Source organism: Talpa occidentalis, unplaced genomic scaffold, assembly GCF_014898055.3.
Source record: "Talpa occidentalis isolate TD23 unplaced genomic scaffold, MPIMG_talOcc4v2.1 talOcc4.4, whole genome shotgun sequence".
Taxonomy (NCBI): Eukaryota; Metazoa; Chordata; class Mammalia; order Eulipotyphla; family Talpidae; genus Talpa; species Talpa occidentalis.
Window position 1 is genome coordinate 119079423 of NW_023604295.1, and position 20879 is coordinate 119100301.

A 20879-nucleotide genomic window follows, 5' to 3' on the forward strand; every position below is an offset into this window, starting at 1 on the left:
TAGCAGCACTGTTTACAATAGCTAAGCTTTGGAAACAACCCAAATGCCCAAAAATAGATGACTGGATCAAGAAGATGTGGTACATATATACCATGGAATATTACTCAGCATTCAAAAAGATAAACACATGCAATTTGCAGCAACATGGATGGCGCTGGAAGGGATCATGCTCAGCGAAATAAGCCAAAAAGAAAAAGAAAAATACCGGATGGTCTCACTCATAGCAGGAATCTAGAAAACTTAAATAAGGGACCAGGAAAACGAATAACTATAAGAAAGTGAAAATCAAAATCAACAAAAAACTACGAACCAGAGACACTTTTAGGGGGGCGGGGGTGGGAGGGGAGGGATTGGGGTCAGAATGGGGGGGCTGCAATTGTATGGGGAATAAAAATAAAATTTATTATTAAAAAAAAATAAATTAAAAAAAAATAAAAATATTCCTTTAAATATTCAAACAGTTAAATTTAAATATTTTCAAACAATTAAATTTAAATATTTAGAAATATTCCTTTTAATGAAAACATTGCATTTTGTAAAACTGGCTGTTTTGATTGGTTCATCTGTCAGTAATGTTTTTAGAAAACAATTTATTGTATTTTTCAGAAGAGGTATAAACAGAATATTGACTTGTGAATTTTTTAGTGGTTCTTTTCTCTGAATATCACTGATATTATCTGTTCTCCAAGGATGTGGCCATTTTATTAGATTATATTTCAGAAACAAAATCAAACAGTTGAGGATTTTGGGATGGCACTACTAACCCCATTACGGATTCACAGTGGTCTTTCTGTGGGTGCATTTTTAGAGATACTGCCATACAATACTAGAAAATATGTAGTGTTTATTTTTGAGCTCTACTTAATGGTGAGTTTTAGGTTTTCAGTCAAAGTGTTAAAGGCTAATGCAAAGTGCTGGACATTGGAAATGAGACATCTGTGTAGTTGAGACAATTTATTTCCTCATGATCACGACAAGTTGCAATTCAGACCATCTTAGTCACATAACTTTTATAAGAATAGTGACTTTATTAAGCACTTATTTAATCCATGTATTTGAGTTTTTCCCTCTCCATTTGACTTTAGCTTTGTAATGTAGATTGGGAATATGAACTGATTCAGAAATTGGAAGAAGATGAAAGAGGAGCATATCATGTGCTATGTATGCCATCACCCACAGGACCCTTTGTTCTGTATAAAACAACATAGTTACTAAATATTAGGAAGCAGTCTATTTTGCTTTTTCTAGTTTCCCCCAGGGTCATCCATTCATAATGGCTTGGCAATGGAGAGAGAGCCCATGTGGAGGATGAAACAGTGAAGGCATGCTAAATAGCCCAGCCTGCAAGTCAGCTTTTGAAACTGCAGAGAAATTGTGACTTTTAACTATCAGGATCATGGAGAGTTGGATATAGTTAAAATCTTGAATTAATACTTGAACCAAAAGTTTTTTTTTTTTTCTCTCCAACATAAAAAAAGATGGGGTAAAAAGGTCTCTGGTGGGTCTCACTTTTACCTTCTTTATCAGTGGGCTGGTTATAGTTAAGGGTGGCTGCTTCAGCTCAAGCCCCTTATGTATATTCTAGGCAGAAGGAAGGAAGAAGTTGGGGCTGGGAAAATGGTACCTGCTCCTGTTTCTTTCCCTTATGAAGAACTTTCTTGGAAACCAAACCCAACAACTTCAGCTTTTATCTTATAGGGAAATCGTGATTCGTAGATTGCTCAATGTTATTATGAAGCCAGCAAAGGTTTCTTTTCTGTTTTTCCATCCAACTTGGGCAAAATACAACTCTTTTTTGATAGCTTTTTGAAAAGGGAGGAAACTGGCAGCTTTACTTTCAAATGTGATGCCAATATAATGAAGGTGATGATTATAGTAGTTCAAATTAATGTTGAACTTTTATTGACTACTAGTTGCTAGTCTGAATGCTTTCTTTATGTGCATAGTTCATTTAATCCTCAGAACAACCCCCATTGTTTCCCTCAATTTTCATATAAGGATATTGAACCCCTTGAGATTAAATAGCTTGCTTAAGGTGATATAACTGGAATGTGATGAACCCAGGTTACAAGTCTGGATTGTGTGCTTATTTTCATCTCGTTTTTATTCTTCCCTATAATTTAAGAATCTGTAGCTCAGAGATAAGGAAACTAAAGCTTAAAGATTTTAATCCATTGGCCCAAGGTCACTAGAGCAGACAGCAGTACATTTCTGCTCCTGGGTAATATTTCTATGTTCTTAAATGCTCTACCTATATCCTCTTATATTTGGGCCAGTTTTCTTGAGAGATGGCTATTTTTGGCTTGCTATTGTTCTATGTCCTGAAAATTATATTCTTCATGTGGAGTCCTCTTACTTGACAAGGAAGCCCCTGGGAGGCAGCATAGCTTAGTGGTCAGGAGGGTGAACTTTGCAGCCTTAGGGCCTATGTTTTAATCCTGTCTGTGCCAATTTTAGCCATGTGATCTCAGACATGTCGCATGCCTTTCTGTGCTTCAGTAGTCTTATCTGTAAGATGGGTTAATAATGGTGGGAATAGATGAGTTAATAAGTAAAAGTGCTTAGTATAGTGCCTGGTACATAGTAAGCATTATGTAAATATTTTTTATTTTATTTATATTATTTATCAGAAATGTGTACTCCAAATTAAGCCTAACAGATTTTCTCACACCTGTTAAGCACTCAGTAAATATATATGTAATGAATGAAAATAACAATTGCTTTGTGTTTTTTTCCTTTACTTTTTTACTGGTTGGAATATTAAGATTATCCAAGATGAGTTATTTTGGATGTTTATATTAAACCCCATTACCAAGACTGAGGACCAGTATTCCATTATGCTATTCATCTTGTGCTCTTTCTCATCTCACTTTTCTCATTAACAAATTAGTTTTTCCATTTAGTATTTTATTGAGATTGTGTTGAAAGTATTATGTTTGTGTGTGTGTGTGTATTCATTTATAGGGATATAAAAGTTTATGCCGTCATATTTATTTAAAACTGGACGTGTCTTTGAATTTTTTCATGTCACATTTTCCAAGTAATGGCAATTACCCATTAAATATTAATTCAATCACAGGGCCAGTAATGTAATCATCAGTAAAATGACTTCAGATGGCAGCATCATTTAGCAGTGAGATAAGAACTGGCAAAGCAGTGTATACATCATCCCACAGCAGTTTTTCAACATTCTATTTGCTCTTGCCTTTTCTGTTTAAACAACACAAGAATTATACACTTCGAGAAGGACCCCATCCATCCCCTTTCATGTGTGTCATTCTCGCATCAGAGAAAATGCTGCATAATACTAAGATGACAGCCCCACCTCTGATGTCACCGAGGATGGTACAATCCTCCCCGAGCCTGTGCCGGGTTCCTGCTGCTGCACTGGGGAAATGGTTACATTAAAGCTAACTCCCGTCATCTCAATTATCTCCTTGGAAGTAGTTTTCACAAATATAGAAAAGCCCTACGGTGGTTGTTTTCGGTAAGCTACCAAGGTAGAGAGCGACAGAGGCAGGAAGAGGGAGAGCAAGAGCGAGCGCACAGGCTGCTTAGCCTTTGTGAGAGGGACCAGGCGGCAGCTCCTGCGAGAGGGTTCCTACTGCTCAGAGTGCTCCATTGACATCACCGTGTGCAGTGCAGGGCAAAAGGGGCTGCCAGGAAATTTGAAACTAATTTGCTTCCAGTTGACTAGAACAGCAGATTTTGAATTAGCTGGCTTCTTTTCTAGCTAACTTTTCTCAAGCGTTAAGCTGATGAACTGGGCATTTTCTATGATCAATGGGTAACTGCTGGAGCTACAGTAATCTCTGTGAGTAACCTCTATTTGTAGGTCTATGCAGGCAAATATATTTTGATATATCTATCGCTTGTAAAATGCTGCTGTGAAATGCTCCGTCTGTATTATTGACTGCTTTTGCTTACTAGTCTTGTCTTTTGACTGTCCCAGTAGGATACTCCTTGGGCCAGAGCAGGTTTTGCTGAATCCTGACATAGGGAAGCGCATACTGAATTTATTCAGGGATGCCCACGCCAGTCGCCAGTCGTTCCTTCTCTAATGCCCCAGTCACCAGAAAGATGACACCTGCCTTCTGAATGCCTCTGCCCAGTACCTCACCTGGCTTTATCCTGGCATATTTATTTTAGCATCCAACATGAGATTTTCCAAAATTTTATTTTTAAATAGGAAGCAGGATATTATCCTTACCTGCAGTTTTCTTTTATTGGATTTTTTTTTTTTAATTCTACTGGCTTTTCTGGGGAAACAGAATTCTATCAACCAATTTCTGCTCCGTGTTTATGAGATATTAAATAGAAATAAAGAAGAAAACGGGCTAGCCCTGTAGTTTCAGAAAGACATAATTTGTGGCGCTGGATGGGAATAGGGGAGGAGTTTCTCTTAAAGAGCTCAAACTCCTTTCCATTTGCCTCCCTGAAGCATGGCTGTTTGAACAGCCTAGAAGAGAACAAGTTTAGCTATAGGGTAGCACCAAAAATGTACACTGAGCTCTGTGGTTGATGCTGAGCTAGTCTCTCTGAGAGGTTTATAATAAGTATGTTAATTCCTTGGTTTAAATACGGGAGTGTGTTTTTTCTTGTCTATTGAAAGTGTCACTTTTAGACACTTCCTCTCTCACCCGGGAAGTTGACTTTAAACTTTCTGTAAAATTTGCATTTTCAGATATACTTGGATTTATTATTGCTAATGTTAGTTTGCAGTCTAACTCCTTAACAAAACTGTGGGTCCCTTATTGAGCACAAAATCTGCTGAGTCCAAATATGGATCAAATGAGGCTTATAACAGACTGGAGGCTGAGCGAGGTGGTGCCTTGTCACTGTACCTAACATCTGTCTCCACACGCAGCAGTTTAGACAGGTCCACAACTGGAGCTGATCATCGCTGCAAGGAACTCCAGCTGCTTGGCTTTCACGATATTTAAAAAAACAATTGTACACTATTTTGAAACATTGATTTCAATTTCTTAAGCAATATGAGTTTTCACAAAATATTTTATATAAGAATTTATATTAGTACTACCATATTCATGTTAATTTGGGCAGAAAAAAGTATTGTAAGCAAGATTGTGGAGTTATTTAAAAGTCTAAACTTTTTTTGTTTCTTAGAATAAAAATGAAAAGTTACTGAAGGTCAGAGAAATTTAAAAGTTGGGTTTTCAGAGAGTAGGATGGTGGTTAGCAGGGGCGAGCAGTTGGGGAAACCAGGGAGATGTTGATCAAAGGGTACAGTCTTCCCATTATAAGACAAATAAGTTCTGGAGATCCAATAAATAAAACATAGTGATTATAATTACTATTGTATAGTATAGGCTTCCTGCTGAGCTGCTAAGATTCTAGATGTTAAATTATTCTTACCACAAAAAGAACTGATAATTATGTGACATGATTGGAGATGTCAGCCAAGCTATGGTAGTAATCATTTTGTAATATACAAATGTATCAAGTGAACATGTGTTGCACTTTGCACTGACACAATGACACATGTTAATTATATTTCAATAAAGTTGGGGACAAATGAATTTGGGTTTTTTAAGTATGGCTTCCTAAACAGGAAGAAGTAATGGAAAATAGAAAAGATGAAGTCAGAGGAGCAAATGTGATCAAAAGCAATAGGTTGAAAGGAGAAGCACATGGTGTGAATATAAAAAAAAAATTATGAGAGGTGGATGATTGATAAAACTGGAGAAATCTGTTTGAAAAAAGAAAGTGAGCTTTAAAAAGTAATGATTTTAAAGCGAGGCTTATATTCAGCTCATACAGCTCAGTATGTCTCCATGACAGGTCACTACTCTGCACACTTGCAGACTTTGGTTTAAAGTGAATGGGCTGCTCCTTATCTTGCTCCTTCGATTTTCTGTGTGCTGTATGTGGTGCTGTTCCTCTGCCTACATAGCTTCCTCAGAAATTGACTGGAAGGGTACACTAGTATCACTTCCCTGGGGGTTAGAACTGAATGAATGAGAAAAATTGGGTTCTGAATCATTAGAATGTGAAATTCAGTTGAGGTAAGCACAGCTGTAACTATTAATCAACAGGGCAAAGGGTGCACAATTAATGGAACAATCTATTCATATGCACATGATAATGCCTTGTGTAGTAGTTGGCAGACCTTCTCCTGTTTCTTACAGGTTGTAAAAATCTTAAATATTTGTGCTTTCAGAGAATTGTTAGTGACCAGAAAATAGCCAGCATCCTCGACTACTTACTGTAGTCTTTCCAAAGTGTGACTTTCATTAGGGTGAAGAGCATGTACCAGAATATAATGTACTTAGATTACTCATCTGGTAAATTGTCATTACTCACACTTATTTTGTTATTTTTAATCATTCTAAATATATTTTCTATTGCTTAGTAAAAATGTATTAGATAATTCTCTTGTTTTTTTTTTTTTTTTTAATACAACTTTTCCTATTGCAGCACAGGTCTGAGCCATGCATGTATCAGTGTGTTACTAGAGAAGTTTATTGATTATTAAACATTAAAAATTGATCACTATTAGTCACAGTTAAGGATTATACTTATTTATAAGTGAAATATTTTTTATTTATTTTATTTTATATATTTTTTTACATCATGTTTCATTTTTGCACAATGTATGCATTTTCATCTTGGTGATAGACCCCATGCAATTCCCACCCCCCTTATTTTTACTCTAACCCCTTCCCCCCCATAGTGTGTCTCTGGTTTATAGTTGCTTGTTGATTTTTATTTTTATTTTATTATAATTAGTCTTTCTCCTGGTCCCTTATTTAGGTTTTCTAAATTCCTGCTATGAGTGAGACCATCCAGTATTTTTCTTTTTCTTTCTGGCTTATTTTGCCGAGCATGATCCCTTCCAACTCCATCCATGTTGCTGCCAATTGCCTGAGTTTGTCTTTTTTGATTGCTGAGTAATATTCCATTGTGTAGAAAAAAGAACTCTCCTGCACTGCTGGTGGGAGTGCAAACTGGTCCAACCACTTGGAAAGCTGTGTGGAGATTCCTCAACCTACTTCCATAAGATCCAGCAATTCCACTCCTAGGTATTTACCCAAAGGACACAGAATCATTAATTCAAAAGGGCACCTGCACCCCTATGTTTATAGCAGCACTATTTACAATAGCTAAGCTATGGAAACAACCCAAATGCCAAAAATAGATGACTGTAAGTGAAATGTTTTTTTGTTTGTTTGTTTTGTTTTAATGTTTTTTTCTTTTACCTCTGCAAGACTTACTTTATATATGTGTTTTGTGAACTGAACCTTGTCTCCCAGGTTTTTTGTTGTTGTTGTTGTTGTTGATGATTTATGAAATTTTTGACTAAAGGGGATAAATTGTTCACCCTTCTGTCTATGGGACTGAATTCCTGCTAGACAAAGCAAGGTAGTATATCTTTAAGCTTGTTTAGTAAATTATCCAGTGTTAACTAACTTAAGAATTTATAGTTCTTTTGTCATCTATAAGTTATAAGATGTTTGCTGAAGATATTCATCAGGGATCAGAGAACAGCAAGGACATGTTGCATTTATGAACAAACCTATATGGAGAGAAAAACAGATTTCTAGTGGCTGGGTTGGCCATGATTTATAAAGGATTGAGAATCAGTTGAACTGTATTCAGAGAAAATAGATGATAGGCTCCCAGTGTGCTCTTGCAAATACCTCATCAAAGTGAATTTGCCCAAGAATTTTAATTTTTTATCCAATGGCATGAACAGAAGCCTGGGAAAATATATTGATTTTTAGAAATTGAAGCACCTCACTTCTTTTCTCTTTTCCTCACTTCTTTTCTCTTAAGCTCCAAGGTAATTTAAGATTGTCTATAGATGTCAATGTACAGACTTTTACCAATGCTTAATTTTACCTTTGCAGATATTTTAGGATTTATGGTCTTTTTGCATAGAGTCACTGACCACTCATAGGGAAATAAATGAACTGTGAAATAGAGAGGTCATATCATAGTAGAGGTTGTGCTCTTTCTCTTGAAAAAGGTCCCTGGGTAGTTGGAGGGCAGCTTCCTACCAGAAGGGGCAAGGCTTTCTCTTACTAGGAGTGAGAGACTGTGCTTTCTTTATTTGTTGCCTATTTTATTGAACAGTTGAACCTTTCATTTAGCAGGAAGGCACTCTAGAGCCTATATTTTGGAATAAAAAAGCAGTCATTTAAAATATAGATGGAACAACTTCTAGATATTGCATTTCTCTGGAGACAAGCTTCTCATGTTTTGGTATGTATACAAGTCACTTTGGATTCTTTCTAGAAAACAGATTCTGATGTGGAAGATCTAGGGGTAATACCTGATTCTGTATTTTAACAAACTTCTGAGCGATAATACCTATGCTGCTGTCTCAAGGCCACACTTCGAGTAGAAAGGTTCTAGCACAGCTCTTCCAGTCATTTTCTGTGATTTTGGAAAAATGTCCTCTGTGGTGCAAGATGGTAGCCACTACCTACATATGGTATTTAACTTAAATTAAACTAAATTTAAATAGCTACATGTGGCTGTGGCTGCCATATTGGGAAATACAACATTTAGAGAGTGAGGTAATAAAATGAGAAATTTGTGCTTCTTGGTAGTATCCCATAGAGGATCATATAGAATTCTAGAACTGTGGTCAGGGTCATTTCTACCTAATTTTAACACTGCCTGAACTCTGTCTGCATAGGACAAGTAAATACAGATGGAGTTGATGGATTACAAGCTCCCTGATGGCAAGAGCCAGAATGGCCTTGCCTGTTGCTGTGTATTCCAGTGTTCAACACATAGTTGCTGCATAGTAAATGTTGGCTGAGCAAATGGAAGAATGAGCTAGCTCTAAAGTTAGGAAGGACTCTCATGTTTCCAGCTTTCTATTTAAGCCTGCACTTGGGAAGAGGTGATGGATCTTGGATGGCACTGACAATAGCATTTTGTGAGTTTTTTTTTTCTTTTTCTTTTCTGTTTTAAGGTTCTTATTAAATGGTATTATCTCAGTTAAAGGACAATCTTCATTTAGTCATTGATTCAATAAGTATAACCATTTTGTTAGCTAGATGCTGTTGTTCTAGGCCCTGGGGATATAGTGGGATAGAAAGCAGAGTTCTTGCCTTTTAGACTCTATGTAGACTGGCAATGAAATGAGACAAAACAAACAAAAACCTGTTCCTAAAAACAACTGGGTCAAACTTCTAGGGAATGTGTGTATGTCGAATCCATAGACAATTGCGTTGTCTGAAAGCTCTGGGCATAGATGAGATCATCATATTCTCTTGGGAAATATACATCCCTGTGCTCAGAATCCTTTGTGACAACTTTTTAGCTTGCTATATATTTCAGTTTCCTGTGACTAAGTCTGTAGTAGACTTGCCATATAGTTCTTACTACTTTCTTCTTCAACCATTTCCTTTAAGGGGGCCTCTCTGGTGACACAAGTGGTTAAGTTGCAGCACTCTGAAGCATTTCTCAGCTACTGCAGCGCGAGTTCGATCCCCGGCCAGGGGGCTGATCCACATGGCGCAGCAGACCTTTCCTGCCTCGCCCGCTGCTCCCTTCAGCAATGTATTTCAGTCCATCTTCCCATTCTGCTCCCCACTCTCTCTAGTGAATCTTCTCACCCCCCCCACACACACACCTCTGGCCTGTACTTCAGTTCTTATATGCATAAATAAATAAATAAATCTTAAAAAAAAAGAAGTTTGCTGCACAGATTAGGAGAATATCCATCTCATTTGCTGGTCTCAAACAAGATCATTCTTAGAAAGGCCATGGGCTTTCTGAAGCCCATTGTATGGAACAAACTCATTTCCCTATGATTTTAAGAATTTGTTTTTCTATTTCCATTTCATTTCATTTACAGTCCTCATTTCCAGAAATGGATGGTTATATTGAATGTACATCCTGAAGCATTACTGACATTGATCTCATAAACATGAAAAGGTTTCCCATTTCTTTCTCAGTATATTTAATATAAAAAATTATTTTTAAAAAGTCAGTGGGTTTGGGTAATTTCAGGAAAAGCATCTACTAAGCAACAGGAAACAATTTGCTGGGAATCTGACACAAAGAGACAGTTAAGATTCCCTATGGAAAAGGATAATTCCTTAGGGACTATAAATAGATACCCCCCAAAATATATATATTCACATGAGTGTGAAAAGCTCTCTTTCTCTCCACCCTCCCCTCCTACACACTTTACACTACATTTTCATTCCTTTAAGGGGAAGAATAAATGCAGTAAAGCTATGAACTCCTATTAATTCAGATTCTACTAGTGTATGGTTTATATTTAGGTAAGTGCTAAAGTTCTTTTTTTATACTTAGCATATAAATCCCTTTGTCACAGATATGAAACCGAATTTGGGCAGGACTAATTCAGTAAGACTTTGTGGAGGAGAAATAGCTATTTCAGTTTTCAGTTGGATTCTTACATTAGTAATAGAGGTAGATGACAGAAGCAAAGGACTAACGTTAGCAAGTTAAATATGAGAGCTGATAGCAGTGGGCATAGGCTGAGCAGTTGAGAAGCAGGTTGAGATTAACGGGAGGGATGAGAAGACGACAGGTTAGCTGTGTGGAGACATGGCAGCCCTCGCACCTTCGTTCCAACTACTCTGCCTTTGTCCTGGCTCAGACATTCACCATTCCACCTGTGCTGTTGCTGGCAGCCTGAGCTGTTACTCCTCAGGCTGTTTACGCTTTTCCCTTCTCCCCTCTACATCCTTCACATCCTGACAGAGTGAGCTTTCTAACTTGATAAAGAGACATTTCATGCTTTGGCAATATTCTAGTTTGAATCTTCTATAGTAGGTAATCATGGTTGAATTTGGTGGATGAAATTTGGAAACCATGGGCATCTAATGGGAAATATCTGTGGTCCTATTTTAAAGGTGAAAAGGAACAAACTAAAAGTTAAGAATTAATCATTTTTAAAAATCATTCTCACATAAAATTTCAATTTTTAGACATGAGGAATAAATCAAAAATTCTAAGTGAAAAGGTCAGGTTAATACTTTACAAAGTTTTGTTTACTTTTAAAGACAGTTGAAGTGCTGACTAGGAATGCTAACAGCCCAAATAAACTGCAGTCTAACGGGAGGGGTACCTTATTAGAAAAGAAAATTTTGTCATTATGTTGAATCTTTTGATGGGTACTCTGACCAACATCCATATGATATTTAAGGTTACTTGTCTGCAGAAGCCACAGCTGGGAGAATTTTTTTTCATTCATTATTATGTTTGGTAACAATATTGCTCTTAGAAATGAAGTATAGCAGAGTTAGAGTAGATAAGCTGTGATTTTTATTTGTTGTGTTATATATTGTTAAGTATTGTCATTCCTATGAGTCTGTTTTCTTAACAGACTGAAGGTGGCTGAATTAATTTTTCAACCCCTTCAACCTTTGAAATGTTATATTCTGTGATCCTCCAGTTTTTGTAAAGTTATACTCTGTCTAGGGGGTTGGGAATTGTATGGGGAATATAACCAAAATAAAAATGCATACATTGTGCAAAAATGAAAAATGATATAAGAATTATATAAAATAAAATAATTTTTTAAAAAGAATTAATTAAAAGCATTATAAAATTTAAAGGAAATATTTTTTACTGTGGATTGAATACTTCTCTCATTATTTAAGCTGTTTTACTGTGTTAAAGAAAAAGAAAAACATCTTTTTGGATTGTTCACTTTTTTCTCTCATTGCATTTTAACAATAAATTTACAGCTTTCAAGTGCTGACAGAACTAAAGTCCCCCAACTAAGGAAAACTGTTAAAAGCCTAAGAAAAGTATAGAACATGAAAAATGTTTGTAAAGTGTAAAAATGCTGCAAACAAATGTTCATGTGGAATACTTCTAGTTCATTTTGTACAATCAGCATTGCCCTAATGTCAGTATCAGACAAAGATAATACAAGACAACCACGGACCAACATTTCTTATGAATAGAGAGAGAGATACTAGAAAGCTGAATCTAGCAACATCTAAAAAGTAGGAATTTATTTCAGAAATGCAAGGTTGGTGTAGTATATAAAAATCAATTAATGTAATATACTATGTAACTAGAATAAAAGGGAAAGCCCATATGAGCATTTCAATTGACAGAGAAAAAGCATTTGACAAAATTCAACACCTTTTAATGATAAAAATACTCAGCAAACTAGGAGTAGAAGGTGTCTTCTTTAACATGTTTCTGGCATTTATGAAAAAAAAACATACAGCTCACACCATATTCAATGGTGAAAACCTGAACGCTTTCCCTAAGATCAGGATCAACCGGGAACAATGTCTGTTTATAATACCTGTACTCAACTGTTCTAACCAGAGCACTTAGGAAGAAAAAGAAATAAAAGGGATCCAGATAGGAAAGGAAAAAGTAAAATTACCTCTATACACAGATAACATGATTTTACATATATATAAAAGCATATATATGAAACCCTATATTATATATATGATGTCACATATTTATGTATATATGAAATCCTAATGAATACACAAAAGAGCTAATTAGTTCTCCAAGGCTCTAGTATATAAGTTCAGTATACAGTAACCAACTATATTTCTATATGTTAGCAATGAGTATTCTTAATGTGAAATTTGAAAAAACAATCCTTTTTAATAGTATCAAAAAGATAAAATATTTCAAGGAAAATTTAACAAAAGTAATATTGAATTTTGAATTATAAAACACTGACATCATTAAAAGAAATTAAAGAGAAATAGGTAAATGGAAGGACAGCTCATAGTTCATGGATCAAAAGATAACAATACTATTATTAAGATGCTAGTATTTTACAGATTCACTCCAGGTCCTACCAACCTTTCAGCTGTCTGACAACTTAATCCTAAAATTCATGTGGAAAATGCATGGAGCCCAGAGTAGCCAAAACAACCTGGAAAAGAAAGAACAAAGTAGGAGGAATCATACTTTCTGCAAAGTTGCTGTAATAAAGATGATATTATACTGACATCAAGATAGACGTCTAGCTCCTCAGTGGAGTAGAATTGAGTGTCCAGAAGTAAACATTTATATTTATGGACAATTGTAGAAAGCTATCAAGCAAATAAGTTCAGGAGGGAAGAATAATTTTGTAAACAAATAGTGTTGGGACAACTGGCTGTCCATACACAAAAGAATGAAGTTTGAGGTCTACTTTACATTATATACAAAAAAGTTACTTTACTTGGATTAAAGATCTAAATGTAATAGCCAAAACTGTAAAACTTTTTGAAGAAAAATAGGAAAAATCTTTGTGACCTTAAACTAGACAAAACTTGGTACATAATAAAAGCACAAGCAATGAAAGAAAAAAAAAACAGATAAATTGGATTTCACCTAGATTAAAAACTTTTTGTGCTGTAAAAGCCACTGCCAGCTAAGGAAAAAGACAAGCTCCAGAAAGTAAGAAATACTTGTTAAGTAGGTATTTGATAAAGAACTTCTGTACAGAATTATAAAAAGAACTTGTGCAACCCAATATTAAAAAGACAAGTAACCAAGTTATAAAATGGGTAAAGAATCGGAATAGATGTCTCTAAAGAAGATATACAAACAGTAAATGACAGGATGCTCATTTTCTTGTTCTTGTTACTCGGGAAATGCAAATCAAAACTATAGTGAGATATCATTTCACACCCATTAAAAGGCTATAATAAAGAAGATGGACAATTATGGAACCCCCAGACTTAGCTGGGGATGTAGAATGTTGTAGTTGCTTTCAAAAACTGACAGTTTCTCAAAACACTAAACATAGAGTCAGTTTATAATCCAGAATGTCACTCATAGGTGTGTACCCAATTGAAAATAAATTTAGGTGGAAAAACTTGTGTACAAAGGTTCAGTATTCATAATAGACAAAAAGTGGAAATGACACATTCCCACCAGCTGATGAGTGGATAAAGAAACTGTGGAATAGCCACACAATGGAACATTACTCAGCAATAAAAAGGAATGAAGTTCTGGTAGTTTATTCCACAGTGTGGATAACCCTTGAAAGCATTGTGTTAAGTTAAAAAAAGCCAGTAACAAATGCATGTATGGCCATGTATTATATGAGTCCATTTATAAGAAATATCCGAAATAGATACCCATACATACAGGAAATAGGTTGGTGGTTACCTGGAGCTAAGGAGATGGGAAATGGGAAGTGACAGTAATGGATATGATTTTATTTGGAGATTAATTAAAATGTTCTAGAATTAGATATTGGTTATGGTTGCAGAGTTTTGTAAATATATTAAAAGCCATGAATCTTAAAAAGGGAAAAAATTAGAAGTCCTACAGCATTTTCTCCTGAAAAATGAAAAATGTCAATATGCCACCTAGAAAGAGGGATCTTAATTTTAACTGTCTTCCCTTTTTTCAAACTAAGGATTTGAAAATTTCTTTCTCTTCAGACTTCAGCAAGCTACATTCCCTTAACTCTGTTTTGTGAATTATAAATATTGCCATCACAGAGAAGTGCTTTTTGGACTCCCTCAACACTTCATTTAAGTTTAATTTTAAAAATATATTTCAAATTATTTTAAAAATAGAATATGAGGTAATATACACTCAGTTGTATAGCTATCACAGTTTCACCTTATTGTGGGATGCCATGTGTTAGCTAATACTTCCAGGTTACCTATCGTGGAATGCCTTGGAATAAGTCTATCATGTGGTATTAGTGTACATATTCAGAAATATATCAGATCTTTCACTAAAAAGGAAGGTTTGCATTTGCAGCATTTAAAAAAATTAACAACAGTTATATGCTCTTTCCTCAAGTTGTCAAAGTAAGCACACATTTTTAATGTAGATGGAAGATTTTCTTCATACAGAGTAAACAAATCAAGTTGAGAGAAAAATTAGATACTAGCATTGATATGGCTATAATTTAAATTTTGGTTTGATAAAACATCTTCATTGTTCTCAGTGGGCTGCCATTTTAATAAAATATAAATGTGACTCAATATCGTCAATGTATGCTAGCTATTGTTTTCATTGCTTCATGTATTGGGATTGTGCATGAGATACTATTTAAATTTTATGCATTTGGATCCTCAAATTTCTCTTAACACATTATTTGCTATTCCATTTTGACTTCACTTTCATTCTCCGTAGATATTCCAAAAGCATTTTTCACCCCATAGAGACCCAAAGGTGAAGGGGAGGTTTCAGCTGAAAAAATATTTATTGATTTTAAATAGATTGTATCTTTTTTCTGAGGCTCCATGTCCAAGATGGCACTGCACAGAAGCTGTTGGCTGGATCAGAGGGCTATCTGGTGTTCTTCCCCAAATTAATATTTTAGTTGCTATTTTATAAGTAGTATTTGGAAGATAATACAGATCCTTATGCTAATCTCTTTTTGCATATGCAGCAACTGATTGGCATGCGTGGGCCTCTATCATGTGCAGGATAAACATGGCACGTTTAGATTTTCTCCTTCGAGGCCCAAACCTTTGTGGTTACCCTCATGCAAGGCATGACTGGCAAGGCTATGAGCAGTGTGTGTTTCAGGGTGGTAGGGAGAAGAAGGTGAAAGAATTCAGTAAATAAGCATTATTATATACCTAACACATGTGGATATTTATTAGTACACATTGGAACCTGTTTTTTCAAAACGAGTCCATTCTGTTCTATTTGTAGGTGATCATGGAGGAAGCACTTTACTCCCACCGAATGTCACAAATGAATTTCCAGAATATGGGACCATGGAGGAAAGCGGAGAAGGCCTGAGAACTCTTGAGTTGGATGCAGAATCTCCATCATGCAACCCACAAGGGCAGCAGGGGGTTCAGCTTCCTGCTGGTCACCACTCTGGGCTCCACAGTATTACAGAAGGACCAAACAATGTCACAGAGCCCCCCTCTCAAAGTCACCTCAAGGAACAAAGTTTACAACCCATTGACTCTTTGATCTCAGCTCTGAAAGACACAGAAGCCAGAATAACTTCAGGAACATTACAGGCTACAAAGGTATTGAACAAAGATGCTGTTTCTAGTTTTTCAGTTCACCTGGTGGAAAAGGAGCCAACCACTGCCAGTCACAGAACACAGAAAGCTAACAGACTGTTGCCTACCAGCCAAGACAAATCACCACATATACCTCTTTCAGCTGATGTTACGACTGGGGAGATTTTTTATCCTAGCGTCCAGAAGGATCTGTCTACACGGTTAACTGGAGAGACTCAGGAAGAGCTTTCCCAGACAACTAGTGATGGCAGGAAAGGGGCGCTTCATGCACAGGAGACTTCTTGTCCTGTGTCCATTCTGGGCAGCTCAGAGACAATCCACAACTCGTCTAGCAGCATTGGCGTTTTGAGGGAGAGGAGGTCTGATATGGGGAGAGAATCCATAGGGGGCTCCATGGGGCGCCCAGGCCGGGTGAAACATGTGGAATTTCAAGGGGTAGAAATAGTGTGGACAGGAGGGGAGAAAAAAGAAACACTTCATCCTATGGATTTTGAGGTATCATCAGAAAGGACAACTTCTCTTGAAGGCAAAGAGTTTTCCAAGGTGCCAGGCCATCTTTCATCTGCCAGCTTGTGTGATTCAGTAACTGAGAGTGTTTGGGATGAAACCTGGAAAGCTTCGGCTAAGAGACCTGGCACTAGCTCAGGGATATTTTCCCCTGTGCCTCTCATTGAGAGTGGAGAGGATGAAGTCTTTCTAAAGGAAAACAAGGAACATCTTGAGAAGAAACCGGAACCGGAGAGAGACAAGGAGAGGTAAGCTCTCAAAGGGGTCTTACCGGCTGCGACACCTGGCAAGATAGTTAAGAAACTTTATCTTGTGCTTGGCCCTGTGATCACAACTCATAGTGTCCTGGGTCCTATTACCATAGAGTGGAAGAGCAGTTACTGTAAGCTAGACTCCTCCTAAGTTTCTAAGTTAGTGGAGTTATCTTATTATAAAGTTGTCTAGCAGACATAAGCCTAGGGAAGCAGGGTTGTGGGAGTCTGTGCACACTAAGCTGTATGAATCCATTTCTGACATTTTGTTCTATTTGGCAGCTTTCAGGTTTTCCAACATCAAGACAACTGAAACACCCCACAATTATCTTTCGCAATAGGAAAAGATTTGGACTCTTTTGACATATCTTTTAGTCATTGCATCCTAACTTGGCAGCTCTTGTTTTTAAACCCTAGTGCCTACACACAGCCCTCAAGTGTGTGTGAACATGTGGACTGACTCTATTGTCTAGGTTTAGAAAGGAGGTGAGATCAGACGTTAAGTGAGAAGGTCAGAAGGTCAGAAGGTTTCCAATTCAGTTGTTCCATGGCACTGCTTGGGGAACCCTGTCTTCCATGTAGTATTTGTTATTGGATATAACCTGAGAAGTAAAGTTGGTTGGCATCTCAGTATCTCCTGGTCTTTCCCTTCATTTCATACATCTGGACCAACTGAGAAACTGGATATAAGGAAGATGTGTTCCGTCTCTCTTCACTTCCTTTGCTCATAGTCTGACCATTCAGTGTTCCATGTGGTGAAGTCATTTGTTGTATACTGTCATTTCAAATTTGTTATCTTTTCTTCCACCAGTTATCATGACACATTTTATAGTTCGTATGTGTTAAGGCTGAGGGGCATTTTATGTTTTACTTGTTTGTTTGGTATAAAGAATTATCTTTTCCTCTTTAGTTAATTAACAAATCCACCGAGAGCCGTACTTGTTGAGGATGGCTATTGGGGCACCTCTTCTTCCACTCTCCTCTCACCCCCAATACAAACCATCTCCAGACTTCCCTCAACAGCTGTCTTGATAAGTGGCACGTGGCTCAGTAATCATAGTCTTAATGAAATATGAATTTTGCTATTGTGCTGATTAATTATCCCTCCTTTATTTCCACATTTTTCTTCTTTTTCCCTCACATTTTAAAAGGACAAGTTTATTAGGAAAAGGAGAAAGAAAAAAAGAAGCACCTGCTTGGTCACAGGTGGGCAGGAGAGCTGCCCCACATGTTTTTCTATTATCTTCTGTGTCCTTGCTAGATGTTGGACATAAAAAAATGTTCAGAATAGATATGGCCTGTGGTCACAGTCCTCATAAAGTTTACTGCTGAAGATAACCACTGACCACATAAACACATGAGTAAGTAGAGGATCACAAATTTTGCTGGGTTCCATGAAGAAGAACACAGCTATAACAGGAGGATTAATTTGAATAGAGGAGAGAGGCTAATTCAGTTGATGGCTTGGGGAATACCTTTCTGTGGAAATGATAGACTGAAAGACTAGGAAGGAAGAATATTCTAGATAGAACAGTTTGTGCAAAGGAGGAGTGCAGGATGGTGAAACTGTTTGTGCGTTTTGGAGTTGAGTGAGGCAAAGGCAAGTTTGAAGATTTGAAACTCCACCATTATGGCTGGAGCATGGGGATGTGCATAGGGCAGTGATGGGGAATGTGGAGGGAGGAGCTTCATCAGGGGAACTTTCTTTTTGACTCTAAGTGCAAGGGAAAGCCATTGAGAAGTGTTAATCTGGAACAGTATTTAGTACGTGTACATGGTAGAACTTGGGTAATTTATAAATAGCCGAGACACTGTATTGTTGAATGTGAATCCTGATAATACCTAGGAATGCAGTTTACTTATGAGGTAGTTCTATACCTATTTCTGTTTTACTCCTATTTATGGAAATCTGTACCTCACAGAGAGGATCAGTAAAGTCTCCTACTGGCACATCCATGACTCAGCTCCAGGTTCCTCTAACTCTTGACCTCTTGTTCTTTCTGAGTTTTTAAATTTTACTTAGTTATCCTAAATGTTCAATTTTAATATTTGAAGAACATGTTGAACAACATTAATTAATGTCCTGTTCATATAATTTTATAAATTCTTTCTAGGTTTCTCTCTTTTGTTAGCCTTACTATAGATAAATGTGTCTGTTGTTCTTTATTCCCTGCACGCCCCTCCTCCCCCATTGGTTTTGGACCTGTAATCTCCCTGCAGTATTGCCTTATTGTCAGCAGGGGGCAGCCTTTGGATTTTAATATATATATATTCTTGTTAGGACATATGATTTTATTTAAATCAGAAAGTAGTAATAGACTAATGACAGTTTAGTGTATTTTTAGTCCATTAAGTTAACACAGTATATTTATCTGCTTCATAAAATTAAGAATGATGGTAGCAGTAAGTAATCTGAATATGTAGAATTTAGTTGGCTAAAATGAGAATTTAATATTTTATTCAAATATTCATTGGAAACATGTATTTGCCTCCTAAGAAACTAACTTGAAACTGTATTGAATTACTGGGAGGCCAGTGTAGCACATGTACATTAAGAATTCTTTTACCAAGATAGGTTTCAGTGATCTCTTCCTTGTACAATATTTATTAAGACATAACTCCAGTGAATGAAAGTGTTAGCTCTGTGGAATGTTATAATTTTATATAATTGAGGGAGGAAAATAAAAGAAAAAATCAGTCAACTATAGAAATTCTTTATTCTTACCACCTTTCCAGGATTCTTGATCAAGAGGAGCACTACAGGGGAGGAGAGGATGACATCCTTGGGTCCGGGTATGCAGAGGATTCCACTGATGTGTACAGCTCCCAGTTTGAAACCATTTTGGACAACACTTCTTTATACTACAGTGCTGAATCCTTGGAAACATTATACTCAGAGCCTGATAGCTATTTTAGCTTTGAAATGCCTCTTACGCCAATGATACAGCAGCGCATTAAGGAAGGTGGTCAGTTCCTTGAGAGGACATCAGCAGGAGGACAGCAAGACATCCTGAGCGTCTCAGCAGATGGTGGAATAGTGATGGGCTATTCCAGTGGGATCACCAACGGGCTGGATGACGCCAGCGACACCATCTACTCGAAAGGCATCCAGGAGATTGCTTTCTGGGGAAGGTACTAGTTCCATTCTCATTAATTTCATGCTGGTGGTTTTTGTAGCATTTTCTCTTTGGAAATCTGAGTGTGTAATATATTTGAAAAGCATTTGGCCAGTTTCTATGGATATAAGCAAATGATGCGAATGAAAAGTAATTTGAGTCTTAGGGGCAAGCAGAATATACTGCCAAATCGGCAAGCCGTGGTCATTCTATTGGGTATTTCCGTGGTATTTCCGGGGTTACTCTGTGTAAATTGGATCCTGATGAATGTTTGTGGTGGTGAGTAGGTGTTGTCTCTGCTGATGCAGCTTTGGTTGCAGTGGCTCAGGGCTGAAAAGAACACTGAGAGAGCTTGGCTTTCCTTCTGCCGCTGACATTGGTTGATGGCGTTGTTTGATTTAGCCAGAGATTCCTTGTAAATTGGGGGTGTTGGACTGGATGGTGATCAAAGTCTCATTCAGCCCTTCGCTCTGTGAGGTCCTATTCTATCAGGCAATCTTCCTATTCCTGGGATGGTGGGGGTAGGATCTGTTTATATGGAAGCTTGATAGAGCTGATTCCTAATTAAAACTATAAGTATTTTCTCTTTCTACTTTAAGATTTAAGTCTCCATGGGAGGTAAAATGACAAATTATATAGGTAATAGGTACCATGCCTATCATTTAGTGATTTCCTGTCAATCCTTGGATTATCCAGTGTTTCGTTTCCTCCTGCTCATCATCCTCAGGCCATTTATCTGTAGCATCTTCATCAGAGGGCAGAGTGCTAAACTTCATTTATGAATTCAATTTTGGTGTATTTTTCCTGGATTATACTGCCTTTGTGGTGGGAGAGGTAGGAGAGACGTTAAAGGGTGATAAATTATTTGAAAGAAAAAAAAAATCAGTATTTTTTAAAGTCAATTCATATTATAGGTTTCCAAACAACTTCTCTTTATAAGTTGTCCTGTGTTAAGCATTTTCTATAACCAGTTTATAGATTTATAATTAACTGGATGAGCACATGTAAGACCGGCACACTATAACCTTGTAACTATTCATTTCCAAGTGAACATTTCACTGTGGATGTTG

General features: G+C 36.9%; 1 protein-coding gene across 3 annotated transcripts in view; it reads left to right on the plus strand.

Annotated features, from left to right (window-relative positions):
• The window catches only part of PSD3 (pleckstrin and Sec7 domain containing 3), a 507571-nt gene that overhangs the window by 223238 nt on the left and 263454 nt on the right, over positions 1–20879 (plus strand). For all 3 annotated transcript variants that reach the window (XM_054700958.1, XM_054700957.1, XM_037526196.2), the window contains 2 exons: positions 15610–16690; positions 19430–19825. In XM_054700958.1, the coding sequence (XP_054556933.1) occupies positions 15610–16690; positions 19430–19825 (1477 nt within the window). The remainder of the gene's footprint in view (positions 1–15609; positions 16691–19429; positions 19826–20879) is intronic.